General features: G+C 46.0%; 2 protein-coding genes across 7 annotated transcripts in view; one reads left to right on the plus strand and one right to left on the minus strand.

Moving 5' to 3' along the window:
- LOC121704602 (dedicator of cytokinesis protein 7-like) overlaps positions 1–16,575 on the plus strand; it is a 55,031-nt gene that overhangs the window by 12,702 nt on the left and 25,754 nt on the right. For 4 of the 6 annotated variants that reach the window (XM_042084969.1, XM_042084971.1, XM_042084968.1 and 1 more), the window contains exons 11-23: positions 261–417; positions 2,180–2,304; positions 2,565–2,658; positions 3,782–3,944; positions 8,536–8,653; positions 9,314–9,384; positions 9,947–10,085; positions 11,329–11,430; positions 11,690–11,776; positions 12,115–12,346; positions 12,695–12,859; positions 14,181–14,350; positions 15,735–15,836. In XM_042084969.1, the coding sequence (XP_041940903.1) occupies positions 261–417; positions 2,180–2,304; positions 2,565–2,658; positions 3,782–3,944; positions 8,536–8,653; positions 9,314–9,384; positions 9,947–10,085; positions 11,329–11,430; positions 11,690–11,776; positions 12,115–12,346; positions 12,695–12,859; positions 14,181–14,350; positions 15,735–15,836 (1,725 nt within the window). The remainder of the gene's footprint in view (positions 1–260; positions 418–2,179; positions 2,305–2,564; positions 2,659–3,781; positions 3,945–8,535; positions 8,654–9,313; positions 9,385–9,946; positions 10,086–11,328; positions 11,431–11,689; positions 11,777–12,114; positions 12,347–12,694; positions 12,860–14,180; positions 14,351–15,734; positions 15,837–16,575) is intronic. The other 2 variants (XM_042084973.1, XM_042084972.1) reach the window with 1 other exon arrangement.
- Positions 4,375–7,423, minus strand: angptl8 (angiopoietin like 8). The gene is made up of 4 exons (XM_042084976.1): positions 6,849–7,423; positions 6,291–6,440; positions 4,844–4,954; positions 4,375–4,664 (listed from the first exon to the last, which is right to left on the minus strand). Exons 1-4 carry the CDS (start codon positions 7,146–7,148, stop codon positions 4,653–4,655), a joined length of 573 nt encoding a protein of 190 aa, XP_041940910.1. The 5' UTR covers positions 7,149–7,423; the 3' UTR covers positions 4,375–4,652.

The raw sequence follows: 16,575 nt of genomic DNA on the forward strand, positions 1-16,575 counted from the left end.
AAATCACCAATCTCTTTTACTAAATTAATTAATACAACCTTCAAAAAGAAAACGGCAATGTTTTTATAGATTGGCATACTATGTTGATTCTCCATGTAAATACGGCAATATCCTAAAAGTGCATTGTGCCTCACTGATATATAAGTGCAGTAGTTATATAATGTTTGTATGGCTGGCTGTTTGCCTGCCTGCATTTCTTTGTGCGTACATGCCTATGTAAATATGTGTGTGTGTGTGTGTGTGTGTGTGTGCGTGCGCAGCATAAGGAGAAGCTGGAGAAGTTGCGTACGCAGGCGGAGCAGTCCTGCAACAGGTTGGGTCGTTTCCGCATGCCCTTTGCCTGGACCGCCATTCACCTGCTCAACATTGTCAGCAGCGTGGGGGGGCTGGAGCGCTCCGACCCCGACTCAGACAGTGGTACCTCAGACACATCACGACACACCACACTACACAGTAGTACACTATAGTACACCACACTACACAGTAGTACACTATAGCACACCACATTACACCACACTACACAGTAGTACACTATAGCACACCACATTACACCACACTACACAGTATTACACTATAGCACACCACATTACACCACACTACACAGTATTACACTATAGCACACCACATTACACCACACTACACAGTAGTACACTATAGTACACCACATTACACTACGCTACACAGTAGTGCACTATAGCACAACACACTACACCACACTACACAGTAGTACACAATAGTACACTACACCACACTACACAATAGTACACTATACCACACTACACAACACTACACCACACTACACAATAGTACACTACACCACATTACACAATACCTCGTCAGTAGCTTGCTCAGGGTCCCTACACATAAATCGAAGCACCAACATAGTTAGCGAACCCGTCGTTTATTACAGAAGACTAAAAGAACACTTACACTAAGTATCCTAACACTTACTTAGCTCGAAGGAAAGTCCATATAAGGCATTACCTTCCGGCAATAGACGTCATGCTCCGTGTGAGATCTCAGTCTTCTGTGAGATTAACAGTCTTTTGTGATAAACTCCGGGTTCGTTAACTACGTTGTTGGTGCTTCGTTTTATGTGTAGGGACCTTGTGCAAGCTACTGACGAGGTTTGATGCTGTTTTGAACAATATTACTGGTTAAAAAAAGGCTATTTGAGAAGCGTTTGACTCATGGCCCTTAGCTAATCCACTGTTTGCCATTTGGGCATATACTGGAGCAAGCTCTGTAGTGGTTGATCAACGAAAAATACTGTCTCCACGGCCTATTTGATGTGTTTTAATGCAGAAAAACACCCATGGGTCAATTTTTGCTGGAATTACACTTTAACTCAGACACCTCAGATGTCTCTGGCCCAAATCCCTATCTACTGCCAAAGATGCCACATGCGGACATGACAGGACACTAGGGATTAGATTAGAGGACATGAGATTACAGCACAGTTGTTCATTCACCAAGCACTTACAGTACATTACATTTCCATAATCCGTAATGCCAAATATGGCATTACTTTACATTCCAGTAGATTTGTTTATTTAACAAACATGGTGTTAAGTGTACATTCTAGAGGATTACTTCATATTACATGGCATTAGAATGAAATGATATTACATGGCACACGATTCATTTACAGTGTTTATTCTCTCAGCTCATACTTCTGTTTAGTTCATGTTTCTGTGTTATTCAGATGAAGTGGGTTTAGTAAATATTATCCCAGAAGTGGCCTTGTCTCTGCTGACCTGCATTGACATTAGGGCATAGCCTGGGTCAGGGGTCATATAGCTTCTTTTGCAAAACTTCAGTGTCCAGCAACCATTGATCTACATACATATAGAGGGCTTTTACTGGTCAGAAATATCTGCCATTCTTATTTAACTAGACACATGACTCATATGTACCAAGCTGTGTCTTTGCTGGTACTTGTTTTTATTTTCTTGCCTCCTGTACTCTCCATTTGCCCTGTCTGGGGTTCTGCGCAAGATTTCAGACCCTGTGGAAAATTCTAATTTCTTAACCACATTAGGTTTGATTAGTTTTGTTTTTGATTGTTATTGTCATCATTTCACCGTCATCAGGGGCCATATACAAATAGAACGGAACATCCTATACATTCTATACATGTATTCCCACCTCACTGACTCGTCCTTGTTTTGTTCCGCAGAGAGAAAAGGGACGTGGAACGAGCGGAAGAAGAAGGGGTTCGAGCGGATGAGTGTGGGGGAGGACATGTGTAACTTCGCCACGTTCCGGCCAGCCACTCTCACAGTCACCAACTTCTTCAAACAGGTCAGCGGTCAATACATGCTGGACATCTTGTGTTTTTTGTTGTTGTTCCATTGATCTTTGGTCAAATAGGTCAGTGTGTTGGTTTGTGCTTATCTCTGGTTATATGTGCAGGACTTTGAACATATCTGTGGATGTCCAGTTGGAATAACCATTCATGTGTAGTGTACATATATATATGTTTCTATGCGTGTCGTCTTATGCGTTTGTGTATCTCTGTGTGTGTTGTGTTTGTGTGTTTGTGTGTGCGTGTGTGTATATAGGAAGGTGACAGGTTGAGTGATGAGGATCTGTATAAGTTTCTGGCTGACATGCGTAGACCTTCTTCCGTCCTGAGGAGGCTGAGACCCGTCACTGGTACCTGCACACCCCCAACCTGACCTTACACTCTGCAACCACAACAGTTGCAACTGTTAAACTGCAACACAACGCTCCACATTTACCTCTAAATTACCTTTATCACTACACTTACCAACTTTCTGTAAATGATATCATTGATTACGTTTACATGCACTTCAGTATCCCGGTTATTAGCCTTAAGGGTCATTCACCCCAAGAACGATAACGACAATGATAACAATAATATGAATACGGCGTTCACACATAAACTATAACAATAACGGCATGAAGAACGATATTGTTGGGGATCACTTTCAGAGCGATTTTAAGAACGATAAAAGCTAATAGCCAATCAGAACCCATCAAATTTTAGCCGTCACATTCATTAACACAAGGAGAGACTTCGTTTATCGTGGTTCAGTGTGGACGCTTTTATCGTTATGGTTATAGTTATCGTTATCGTTCTTGGTGTGAATGACCCTTAATCATATTTGGGATGTGGTGTTTACATGAACACAGAGAAACCCGGTTATTAATATCCTTGTATACATGATGAATCCTACTATCCCGGTTACCAACAATAAAGTGTTAGCACAATATTAGCACACCCTATCCTGGTTGTGTGTGTATGTTACTCAAAACCGGGATAAGGGCTTATCCGCGGTATTGAAATTGGGATTATGATTTTTACATGCGCAAATACCAAACCGGTATATACCGGATACTTCAAAATCCCGATCATAACCGGGACACTGAAGTGCCAGTAAACGCAGTCATTTAGCTTGCTTTAAGGTTTGATGAGTTTGTTTTTGCTTGGTTTGAACTAGGTTTAATGTAGTCATCTTCTATTTTATCACATTCACCTTTTGTGACTCAAAATGCGCTTTTGAATAATAATCAATAACTTGTATCTTCATTCTTCTTCTCCACTCTCTTTCCATCCCATCTTCTCCACTCCCTCTCTTTCTATTTTCCTCCCCCTTTTGTCCTCCCTTTCCACATCTCTACCTCTGTCCCTCTCTCTCCCCTCCCTCGCTCTCTTTCAACTCCATCTCGTTTCTCTCTCCCCCTATCTCTACCTCTCTCCCACTCTTCTCTTCTCTCTTTCTTCTCCCTCTCTCTCCCTCTCTCTCTCTCTCAGCCCAGTTGAAGATAGACATCTCTCCAGCCCCCGAGGCCCCTCACTACTGTCTGTCCCCTGAGCTGCTGCATGTCAAGCCCTATCCAGACCTGCGCGTGCGGCCCACCAAAGAAGTGCTGGAGTTCCCCGCACGCTATGTCTACACGCCACACACACACTACAGGTGGGGAATCATCCACACCCACATGGAAACACACTCACCCATACACACAGACATTGGCTTGCATGCTGTATGGATATGCTTGAGCAAACACACATAAGTATAAGTATATATACGCTTTTGATCCCGTGAGGGAAATTTGGTCTCTGCATTTATCCCAATCCGTGAATTAGTGAAACACACTCAGCACACAGTGAACACACAGTGAGGTGAAGCACACACTAATCCCGGCGCAGTGAGCTGCCTACAACAACAGCGGCGCTCGGGGAGCAGTGAGGGGTTAGGTGCCTTGCTCAAGGGCACTTCAGCCGTGCCTACTGGTCCGGGTTCGAACCGGCAACCCTCCGGTTACAAGTTCGAAGCGCTAACCAGTAGGCCACTGTGCCACAAACACACACTGCCACTTCTACCTCTCTTGAGATTATCTGGTCAAATTGGTTCAAAGACACTTTACACTAGACAGGGATTATTGAATCAATATTTATTTTAAATAACAAAGACAAGTTAGTAACATAAGTAAGTAAGTAACACATAAGTAATAAAATAATAAGTAAGCATATCCGAAACATTAAAATACAGTATTATATGATATGATGTATTAGCTGAAATGTATTTGCTGGATCTGTTTGTGGGTATGTAAATAGCTTGAAGTATAGTCTTCCAAATAATGGGAGTGTGGAGTGTCCAGTGTGTCTTTTCTTCAGGCAGGTCTTACAACCCATTCTGTAATACACAAAAACACTTTTGTTAACTACAAACAAAAACAAATGATCTAACTAACAAAGGCACAACACATTTTCATAGAGTGTCATTGATTATTTTTTGGTAACACACAGGGTAGATATATATTACATTAGACATATTACTTTTGTGCTTTTGAATACTATAGAGTTTGGACTTGCCTGTTTCTGTAACTGGGTCAACTGTTGGTTCTGAAGCTCAATTTTCTCCCTCTGTTTCTTGGTCCAGTCCAGTAAATCCTTCAGCAGCCTTGAGTGCTTCTGAACTGTGTCCTGAAAGCAAAGACTATTTAGAACCAAGGCAAACTGACAATGCTGATACAGTATAATTATGCTGATGCTGATGCAGAATGATCACAAATCAAATGAACCAATTTCAAAGTCAATTTCTGTCCGTTGGCCTTGACATAAATTTCTCAAATCTCATAAGTGAGTGAGTGTTTTAATAGGAGAGTTTAATAGAATATTTTTTGCTGTCACCAGCTCAGATGGGGGGCCCAACTCTTGCCCTTGAGTCTCTCTAGGCTTTGGTTTCTGTGATAAACCTTTAGGCTGGGTTGAATTGCATTGATTTGTGTCACCTCAAGCTGGTGTGTGGTGAGCGTTCTGGGCCATAATGGCTGCTCTGCATCACCCAGTGAGTGCTGCACATTGGAGGTGGCTAGTAGGGCTGTCACTTTACGTTCGATAATCGATTGCACAATCGATTGGACCAACCAACACAAGTTTCGAAAACTAAAATAGGGAATCGATTTTAATTTTAATTTTAATTTTTAATTTTAAACAAATACAAAATCTAAATGTAACAAAACTCGCAAACAAGCAGAAAAATAACAAAGAATTCCGAAGTGCAGTAAGCATTGCGATAGCTAAAACGAAAAAATTCCCACCAATTTACGCACCGGAAACAGCTGTTTCAATCGGCTGCTGTGCTGCTGGTGTTTTGCCAAAAAATTGAGGACAACGCAATCAACCTGTGCGTCATGAGAGAGACGAGTGATAGGCCCTAATAACTTGAGGAGTTCGATATGGAAGCACTTCGGGGTTTTGATATACAGTATCAAACTATGGAGAAGGACAAAGCGGTATGTGCAGTCGTGAGTTCTACGTAGGCGAAATTTGTTTGACATTTCTAATTGTAAATGCAGCCACGTTGAAGCCTGCAGTAATGTTTTTCACTGATGTTATGACAGTCCACTCTGCTTATTGTTTTTCGAGAATGTTGCACTCCTGTTTGTCATTGTGCACGAAACTTCACGCCAAGAAATCATCAGAAATATTGCTGGCTTGTGCGTCTTCAAGCGCCCCCTTTACGTTCGTAATGCCTGTTAGTTGTTTGTCGATTGGCCTATATTTGGCGTTGAAAATTGAAACGTCTTTAGACATGAAAAATCGATTTTACAATCGATTCAATAAACAATTATGTCTCAAGAATCAAACAGGATTTTTTCACAAAAGTGACAGCCCTAGTGGCTAGTGAGTTAGTTCCCCTTTTACTGTAAAGTGCTTTTGGTGCCTTGATAAAGTGCTATATAAATGCAAGTTGTTGTTGGTTTGTTGTGGTTGTCATTGTTTTTTTGTTGTTGTTGTTGTTGTTGTTGTGGTGTACCTTGAGTGATTTGACGTTGTCAGGGCTGGCGCTGGTGAGGGTGGACTCCAGTCCACTAAGCTTCATCTTGAGCTCCAGCTCCTCCTGCTGCACCTGCTCCACCTTCCCTTTAGCCTGCTGGGCGGTGCTCTTAAGATCCGCAGTCTGTGCCTGGGAACCACACCAGAAATGGCACTCATGTTCACACATACGTCAAGTCTGTCACATGTTTTTAAATAAGGGTCTTGCTCTTAATGGATGCTTTTTGGGCAAAGACGCTAACAGTACAGGTATACATTTTTGTCAATATATGTGCTCTGTGGATTTTAGACCCGTGGGTCCATGGTTATTTTAACACCTTAATCAACTGTCTGAAAAACCCTTAATCCATTCAAAGATCTACTAGCACTCTGAAACCAGGACCTTCAGGGCAAATTAAACAATTTGTGAGATAGACACCACTTTTGTTTTTACGTTAGTAGTGACCGCCTCAGTTAGTGACCTCTTTATCACAACAGTCAATATTTAAACATAGTAGGTCAGTTTGCTTTTCCCGTCGTCACCCCCAACCCCTCTCACCTGGAGGTGGTGGATCCCCTCTCTGATCTGGACCTCTGCCTGCTTGGCCTCCAGCGTCTGGCGGTCGATCCTTCGCACCAGGCTCTCGGTGGTGCGCACGGCTCTGGCCAGCCGGGCTAGCCGGGCCTCGGTGGTCTGGTAGGTGTGGCGCAGCGACTCACTGAACTGCAGCACGCCAAACATCAGCACGTTCACCTCCTCCTCGGAGGCCGGCTGCCCTGTCGTCGGGGCCGCTTGCACCCTGCCGCCAAACGCCCACATGGCGGCCGCCGCCATGAACAGCCTGCACAGCGACCGCATCGTCACGGAAGTCAGTTACCAGTTACCGGGCGTTAGCCAATCAACAGGTGATTTCACGCCAGTCCTGGTGGATGTGGTTGAAAAGTGCCTCAAGTGGTCTCAAAGTGGAGATGGTTGTTCTGTTGGAGGGGCTTAGTGGATGTGTGGCTGTGATGTGATGTCTGTTGAAATGGAGCTAGGAGGCCTAGAGCTAGTGCTGAGAGCTGGCTGAGTGCGTGCATGTCATATGGTTTCCACTTGACCGTCTCTCTCTTATATTGGGCTGTGTGTGTGGATTGGTTGTGAAATCTCACTTCATTTCAGGGCCAATCACTAGGGAAGGTAATGCCCCCTAGCATTGCATCAGTTGACCTTGACCCCGCAGCATAGAGCAGGGAATCCAGCCAATGCACAAACATAGCTTTTCTCACTCTCCATCTCTTTTTTTCTTTATTAATATTATATTTAATATTAATAATATAATATTATACTTAATATTAATAGCCTAACATTAATATTTGTACGCTCTGAGGATTTATATGGTTGAATGGTATGGTTATTTGAGGTAATTAAATACTGGTCCAATAAAAAGTGTAAAATCCCTACCCCATTTCAGGTGATGACTTTTGCGGTTATAAGGACGGACATCTTTTATCTCACCATTTGTATCCAAACTGTGTGTGTGTCTGTGTCCAGGCATGTATGGCTGTGGGAGAGGAGATGAGGCTGGATAGATAAGGAGGATAGATTTCCTTTGTGCTCGCCGTAGCGTGTCCCTGTGTGTCCAAGGGCAGAAGTGTAAGGTCATGGCACACGGTCATGGCACACAGTCACGCTCTCTCTCTCTCCTTCTCTCTCTTTCTCTCTCTCTCTCTCTCTCTCTCTCTCTCTCTCTCTCTCTCTCTCTCTCTCTCTCTCTCTCTCTCTCTCTCTCTCTCTCTCTCTTTCTCTCTATCTCTCCTCTCTCTTTCTCTCCTTCTCTCTTTTTCTCTCTATCTCTCCATCTCTCTCTTTCTCTCTCTCCTTCTCTCCGTCTCTCTCTATCTCTCTCTCTCTCTCCCACCTCCCTGCCTGCTGCTGGCTGCCCTGCCGCTGATCAGCTGTTTGCTAGATGACCTAGTGTGCGGTCCCAGGATGAGGCAGGGCTGAGTTGAGCAACGTGAGGTCAGAGGTTAGGAGTAGCCGCCACGGACTCCAGAGTTCGTTTACCTGTCTCTCCAGTGCAGCTCTCCCAAACCCTACCTCTTTAGTCACCACTGTGTGTGTGTCTTCCTCACGTAAACCCTGGTCACGCATATCACGTCTGCACTCGTTTTTCTTCCTTTGTCACTCTCTCTCTCTCTCTTTCTCTCCCTCTCACATTTCACCTTGTAACCCTTTCCCTTCTTTTTGTATGTGTCATTCTCAGGAATCTGCTCTACATTTACCCCCAAAGTGTGAACTTCAGCAGTCGCCAGGGTTCAGTGAGGAACATCGCCGTGAAGATGCAGTTCATGGCCGGTGAAGACCCCAGCCAGGCCATGCCAGTGAGTTTGTGACCACTTCAACACGCCTCTGTGACAGAACACAGTTCATACACATGTCAAGAAATTGAAAAAAAATCATCAGAACATCAAATCATCATCAACATCAGAATGTTCAGTTAATTTGCCATATATAATACACTATGCACTCTGCATTTCCTCTGTGGTTTAAACAAAAGTTTCCTTGCAAACTGTGCTTGTGTGTCCTGAGGCTTTTGGTTTTTTAATCAGTTGTCATAAACAGCAGTCCCTTGACATCTGTGTTGTCCTATCCTGATCCGATTGTCATTTGTCGGGCATTCCCTAATATCATATGAGAGACTGGTGGCAGGATGCTAATCCAATGAAACAACTTAGAAAACAGCGGTCGTGAATGTCTTAATCCACTCAGAGGAGCAGCGAGAAATGTTCTAATCCACTCAGTGCTGTTTAGAAACTTCCTTAATTCTATCAGTGCAGCTGTGAAATGCTGCTAATCTCATTGCGTCTGTGTGTGTGTGGAGGCAGCGAGTGGCGTAGCTCATCACAGGATCCATATGCATAAGTTTTAGCTGAGGGAAGTGGTGCTGCTGATGCGTCCTGATGATCTGAGAGAGTCTGGGAGAGACGAGTCATGATTATGTCATGGTGTGACACATGCTAATAATGGGGTTGTGTGAACAGGTCATCTTTGGGAAGTCCAGCTGTGCGGAGTTTTATAAGGAAGCGTACACGTCCGTCATCTACCATGACAAGTAAGAGTCTCCATCTCTGGTCACTAGCCACACCTGTTCTCCTTTCCAAGGCAACTTCCCTCTTCCCTCATCTCGTGTGTGTGTGTGTGTGTGTGTGTGTGTGTGTGTCTGTGTGTGTTTGTCTGTGTTTATGTGTGAGCAAGGGAGGGGGTGGATTGTCTGTGTGTGTGTGTGAGCAAGGAAGGGGGTGTATTGTGTGTGTGTGTTTAAAAGAGAGAGTGAGAGTTTTTCTTAGTTTGGTTGTGTTTCTGTTAATTTGTGTATATGCATCCATTTTTATGTGTGAGTGTTCACTTTCTCTCTCTCTCTCTCTCTCTCTCTCTCTCTCTCTCTGTCTCCCTCTCCCTCTCAACCCTCTCTCTCTCTCTTTCTCTCTCTCTCTCTCTCTCTCTCTCTCTGTCTCCCTCTCCCTCTCAACCCTCTCTCTCTCTTTCTTTCTCTCTCTCTCTCCCTCAACCCTCTCTCTCTCTCTCTCTCTCTCTCTCTCTCTCTCTCTCTCTCTCTCTCTCTCTCTCTCTCTCTCTCTCTCTCTGTCTCTCTGTCTCTCTCCCCGTCCTCACAGATCCCCAGAGTTCTATGAGGAGATGAAAATGAAGATCCCTGCCAACCTGACAGACAACCACCACCTGCTGTTCACCTTCTACCACATCAGCTGCCAGCCCAAGCAGAACACCCCCCTGGAGACGCCCGTGGGCTACACGGTTAGGCAGCACCTCCATCTCTCCCTCTCCTGAGACACACAGAGACACACACACACACGCACACACACACACACACACACGCACACACACATGCACACACGCACAGACACACACTCACTCACACACGCACACACGCACGCACACACACACACACGCACGCACACACACACACGCACACACACACACTCACTCACACACACAAACGCCACCAAACCCTTAACCGCCTATCCTCCCATCCTGCTAAACCAGAATCAGCCAGTCTGGCATGGTTTGGACACAGGAGACCAATCCAAATCCTCATGTGGGTGGACACACACACACACACACACACACACACACACCACACCCCTAACTGCCTATCCTCCCATCCTGCTAAACTAGAATCAGCCAGTCTGCCATGGTTTGGAAAAACACGCACACACTGGACACAGGGGACCACTCCAAATCCTCATGTGGATGGAGACACATGCGCACACACACACACACACACACACACACACACACACAGATTGACAACTACACAAAGAGACGCAAAAACACACACCTACAGTACACACACACACACACACACCTACGCACTTGCATACATACACACACACACACCTGCCTCCTCCTCCCCAGCCCTTTCCTCACGCTCCCATGGTGTCACCTTACCATTCGAATGGAGGCCCATCTGGCCTGCTGAGAGCAGTGAGGCGTCCATGTTTGGAACTGACAGTCTGAGAGTTTGGAGTCAGTGCACAGCAGAGGCGAAGGCGTGCACTTTAGATACTCTGAGATTCCCTGCACTGATGTAGTATGATTTATAGTTACAGTGGGTGAAGTGTGTGTGAGTGTGCTTGGGTGTGCTTGGGTGTGTAGTGCCATGTTGTATAGAGTGTGTGTGTGTGTGTGGGAGAGGGGGGGGGGGGAGAGGGGGGGGGGCGTTATTAGAGTGGGAGTTGTGCCCCAGGGCTGACTGGAACATGGCAGTCTCAGGGGGAGTGGTAATAGCTGGTGGCGATAGTTGGCATGTGTCACCGTGTGAGTCATTGGATGAGCGAGTGTGTGAACAGTGTGTGAACCTGCTGAGGGGTAGTGTTCGAGTCACTGTGGGAGTGGTTGTGTGTGTGTGTGTGTGTGTGTGTGTGAGAATGGGTGGGTAGTGTGTGTTTGATTTATTGTGTATGAGTGGGTAGTGTGTGTGTGTGTGTGTTGTGTGTGAAATGGCCCAGGGCCTAACTGCGGTGTCGTTTCTCTGTAGTGGATCCCGCTGATGCAGCATGGCCGCCTACGCACTGGCACCTTCAGCCTGCCCGTCTCCGTGGAGAAACCTCCACCCAGCTACTCTGTCCTCACTCCTGATGTAAGTGTGTGTTTGTGTGTGTGGAAATTGGTAGCTTGCACACACACACACACAGATACCTAGTTTGAAAATTATGATGTAATGTTTAGGTGTGTACACGTGTCATTGTTTGTGTATCTATGTTTGTGTCCTTGCAAATATGTGTGTGTGTGTGTGTGTGTGTGTGTGTGTGCGCCAGTGTGCATGTGTGTGTGTGTGTGTGTGTGTCTGTGTGTTTGCGTATTGTTCGTGCCTTTGAACAACATGACTGCTCTTATAGGTGCAGCTCCCTGGAATGAAATGGGTCGATAATCACAAAGGGGTCTTCAACGTGGAAGTAACCGCTGTGTCCTCTGTTCATACTCAGGTATGGTGCGCAGTACACACACACACACACACACACACACACACACACACTGTAAATCACCAAGCAAAGATTACTTACAGGCCATGTATAGATATGCTTTATTAGATATACACTTTATTGCCACTCAACAATGTTGGTGGTAATTGTTTACAGAAAGTACAGAAAGAAAGAAAAAATAAACGTTAAATAGATAAATAGTCCAGATGAGTTTTGTGTTATAAAGCATATATCTATACATGACACAGGAGTCTGAAGCGTCTGTAGTGTCTTCCAGAGGTAGACATATTCCAATACTCGTTAAGTGTGTGTGTGTGTGTGTGTGTATGTGTGTGTCTCAGGATCCTCACCTGGACAAGTTTTTCACCCTGGTGTATGTGCTGGAGGAGTACTCCTTCCCATTCCGGCTGAAGGACGTCATCATCACTGAGGCCAACGTGGAGGCCGAGCTCAAGGCCAGCATGGCTGCCCTCAAGGGGGCGCTGTTGGACACTTGCGTGCGCTTCCTGCACCAGCTGCTCAGCAAACTCATCTTGCTCATTGTGCACCCGCCCGTCATCGCTGGTCAGATCGGTGAGGGGGTGGGGGGAGACGCCATTAGACTTTGCTTCCAAGGTTTAATGAGCGGTGTTGTATGGAAAAATGCACTCTGCCTCAGATATGAAAGAATTTTTGTAGTGTGGTTTTTCCCCCAGCAGTAAGGTGGTCCAGAAATCAGTTTACACAGTTTACAGGACTTGGCAAAAACACTGTACTTTTCACTGTACTTTTGCTCCCTGAATATCAATCTCCTTTTCCCTCTTTTTGCCATTGTGTATGTCTTTTTTTTTTTTAGTTTTTTTTTTACATTTTGTTCTCTCTCTCTTTCCTTCTCTGTTTCTCTCTCTCTCTGTCTGTCTCTTTGTGTGTTGCTCCGTGTAGTGAACCTGGGCCGAGCGGCCTTCGAGGCCATGTCGCTGCTGGTGAACCAGATCCACAAGAACCTGGAGGGCAACCAGGACCAGCACGGCCATAACAACCTGCTGGCTTCCTACATCCACTATTCCTTCCACCTGCCCACCTCTGAGCCCATGTCGCCCCCTAATGGTAAAACACTGGAACTTCCTCAGCACACGAGCGTGATCAATGATTTGTGTTTGTGCTTTATGAAGGACAGTCCCATTCGAGTCACATAGTGTACATGCTGTCTACATTTTTTCTAAAAATGCAGAGTTTCATACTTAGGTGCTTAGTATAGTTTCTGAGTTTCGAAACAAGACAACTGTAAACAAGAGAATGATGATGTTGACAGGAACATAAACTAGCCTGCAAACTGAACTTGTATTTACGGTTTAATGATGGTTGTGATATTGCTGTGATTTTGGTATTGCTTCATGGTCAAGTCAAGACGAATGGAAGATATGCAGTACGCTAGCCTGGAAGCCAGCCTGAATGCCAGCCTGAATTTACCCCACCCACACAAATTTGAGTTTGGGAAATTCGGTCTGGAATTCTGTCTGGAATCCATTGAGAAGTGTACTGGTATATGCCCTGTCGATACGCAGATACACAGATGAACAGATGAGCAGCAGTGATTTAGTCATCCACGTCAACCCGAGTGCGCTTGAGTTGATTTTGTTTACAACAAATAGGATGTTTTTATACAAGATATCGACAACGCAATAACTTTTAAAGACGAGCAGAAAACAAGAGATTAAGGCATTTGTCGAAAAAAAAAGATGTTTTTGCAGTTCTCCCTACAGGTTTTCTATCCAGTTGCGTGCAGAGGCACCCGCCCCCCACCCACCCCCCGTATTGGTTGAAACATCCCAGAATCAGAACCAAATGACATATAATTGGACTCCAAATTATGAAAACAACAACAACACATTACATTTATATAGCGCTTTCTCAACACTCAAAGCACTTTATAGTGAAAGGGGAACCTCACTAATCACCACCAATGTGTAGCACCCACCTGGGTGATGCACGGCAGCCATTATGCGCCACAACACTCACCACACACCAGCTTGAGGTGGAGATTGAAGGAGTGAATGAGCCAATTACAGTGGGGGATGATTAAGGGGCCAGATTAAATAAGCCAGGTTGGGAATTTAGCCAGGACACCAGGGAACCCTCTACTCTTTGCGATAAGTGCCATGGGATCTTTAAGGACCACAGTGAGTCAGGACCTCGGTTTAACGTCTCATGCGAAGGATGTAAGGCTAGCAGCACAGTGGTCTTAGGAGAATGATTGAGAACCCCTGAGGTGAGACCCCCATGTTTGGTCCACATTGTATGCGTAAGGTATGCATTTTAATCAGCAAGTGTGCTTGTGGAGAATTTGCTTTGCTTGCTGTCCTCCACCATGTGTTTGCATAAGTTGTTATCCTCACCCTCCTGCACCTGTGTCTCCTCTGCTGTCCAGCGGGCACACCGACCTATGAGATGCCCATCCAGTACGCCACCCTGTCCCGTGCCACCGCCCGGCCCAGCAGCCTCCACCTGTCCCGCTCCAAGAGCATCAGCAACTCCAACCCCGACCTGGCCACCACCCCCACCCCCGACGAGGAGGTGCAGAGGATCATTGGCAGCAAGGTACCCAGCCCCATCCCACCCCACCCCACCGGGCCCCTAGTCCTACGGTCAGAAGTCTCTACATTCTGTTCTGGTCTTTGTGCTTTGTTAGTTCATCTCTTGTAGACTAACAGTTTCAAGACTAGCAATGAAAGCAGGGCTTAGGCAGAGCTGCCAACCCTCACGCATTTGATTGGTGTAAAAGCGTGTTGAGCCAATCAAATGAATGAATCTCACTCTCAATGTGTGAGAGTTGGCAGCTCTGGCTTAGGGCAAGGTGTATACTCTTTCTCACGTGTCTGAAAGCATAGTGAAGACTAGTGCTGCCTAGTGCACTGCTCTCTGTCCATAGGGTGGACAACATTACAGCAGCGCTAGTGCTGCCTTGCTTGTGCATCAATGCACCAGGCAGTACTAGTCCTCACCATGCTCTCCATGTTCTGTTATGGATGGAACAGTAACAATTCATATAGAGTTACTTTTGGACAGCCCGTAGAATTACAAACAGTAGAACAGGGTGTGAATACAGGGAGTAAATACATTTGTAGATGTGTTACTGATGTTGTTTTGATTGGTATTTGGCCATTCTACAACATTCTATACCAAATGAAATATTGTCGAGGGGTTTTGTGCACAGAAGAGCAGCATGTTTGTCTATTCTACTGTATCTAATTCTATGACGTCTCATGTATGTATTTTGTTCTGTCAGTGTAAAGGTATGCAATACACATACACATTTCACAGAGTATAGCAGTTAGGTACCAGATTAAAAATGATAGTCACCGTCCTTGTGCAAAACCTGTGCAAACCTCAATGCTCTTGTGAACTGGTTTATCTTTTGAAAAAATATACATATGCTTAGCCAGCATGCAGATAGTGATCTGTATGGTTGATGTCTGGGAGTGCCTTCTATTGTTTGACCGCTTTGATTACTGCTGCATAAAGCTTCACTTCCTGTTTGAAGACCGCAAGAAGTCCTGTCTTGTGATGCGTTTCCTGTCTCCCCCCCCCCCCCCCCCCCCTTTCCCCATTCCCCCCCCAAATGTCTTCCTGTGCTCTGAGCTGAAGTCTTGTTGATCTGCAGAGGATCTTGATCTCCATGTCTGGGGTTGCCATATATGTGTGTACAGTACATGCACTCCTGTGCATATGGGGGTTGCCGCTGCCAATGTCAATGACGCAATCTGTGTGCTGTGCTTCTGTCCACCTGTGTGTCCGTCCACCCTGTTGTCCCCCTCTGTCCTCTCCGTGTCCTCTGTCCTCCACCTCTCCCCCGTTTTCCCTCCTCATCTCCCCCTCTCCCACTGTCACCCCTTCCTCTCGTCCTTCCTGTCCCTGGACCCTCCCTCCTGGTGTGTTTGTGTCCTGTGTGTGTGTGTTTGTGTTGTTGTTGGCTGATGAGCAGGGGATTGACCGCTCTCACTCCTGGGTAAACTCCGCTTACGCTCCGGGTGGCTCCAGGTCCGTGCTCCGCCGCAACCCCAACTCCAGCTGTGAGCTCAAGCAGGTGCCTACCCCCCCCCCCCCCCCCCTACCTATACCCCATACCTATACCCCATACCCCCAGGCATGTGTCCTCTACACTACCCGATACACAGACGCACACGGACACTCACGCACATTATAAACACTCACACACACACACACCACCCTATGTCCTCCTCCTGAGGTGTCCTCGCCCCAGTCTTTCTCCTCCTCCTCCTCCTCCTCTTCCTCCTTTTCTTCCTCTTCTTCCTCTTCCTCATCCCCATCGACCGAACCTTCTCCTTTCGCCTCTTGTCACCCCGTCCACCATCTTTTCCACCAGCCCCTCCTCTCCTGGTATGTCCAGACGCACCACAGACCTTCTTGCCATGCTTTTGCTCTTGCTTTTGCTCTTGCCATTCAATCAGCCAGTCTCATTCTCCCATGACCTGCGTCATACTCATGTGCTCTAGGGGCCTGTCAGTAGAGGGACAGCGCCGGACCAGGAGGCCCCAGAGAAGTGAGGACTTTCCCTCGCCAGCTTTTCTTTAGCTGGTTGTTGGTGGTCAATGACCAGTGAGTTGCCACTGGCAATCTAATGGGCACCCTGTTATTCTGTGAAGAAACAAAATGTCCACCAGCATCAGCTAAATAAATCCCTTGGTGTGGGACTCCACAAGTCTAACAGGGAGATCGGTGTGTGTTAGCTCTGGTGTGTGTAAGCAAGGGCAAGCGGATGAATAGCTCTCCAGTTACGTTTGTCATCTCTCATTGGCTCTGTG

The sequence above is a fragment of the Alosa sapidissima genome, chromosome 3 (assembly GCF_018492685.1).
Source record: "Alosa sapidissima isolate fAloSap1 chromosome 3, fAloSap1.pri, whole genome shotgun sequence".
In the NCBI taxonomy this organism is placed as follows: domain Eukaryota; kingdom Metazoa; phylum Chordata; class Actinopteri; order Clupeiformes; family Clupeidae; genus Alosa; species Alosa sapidissima.

Bases quoted from the DNA above. Each gene is read 5' to 3' on its own strand.
- angptl8 (XM_042084976.1), bottom strand. From the start codon at position 7,148: ATGCGGTCGCTGTGCAGGCTGTTCATGGCGGCGGCCGCCATGTGGGCG. The intron at 6,441-6,848 runs GTGAGAGGGGTT...TGTGGTTCCCAG, and splicing joins AGGGGATCCACCACCTCCAG to GCACAGACTGCGGATCTTAA. The intron at 4,955-6,290 runs GTACACCACAAC...CTTTGCTTTCAG, and splicing joins ACAACGTCAAATCACTCAAG to GACACAGTTCAGAAGCACTC.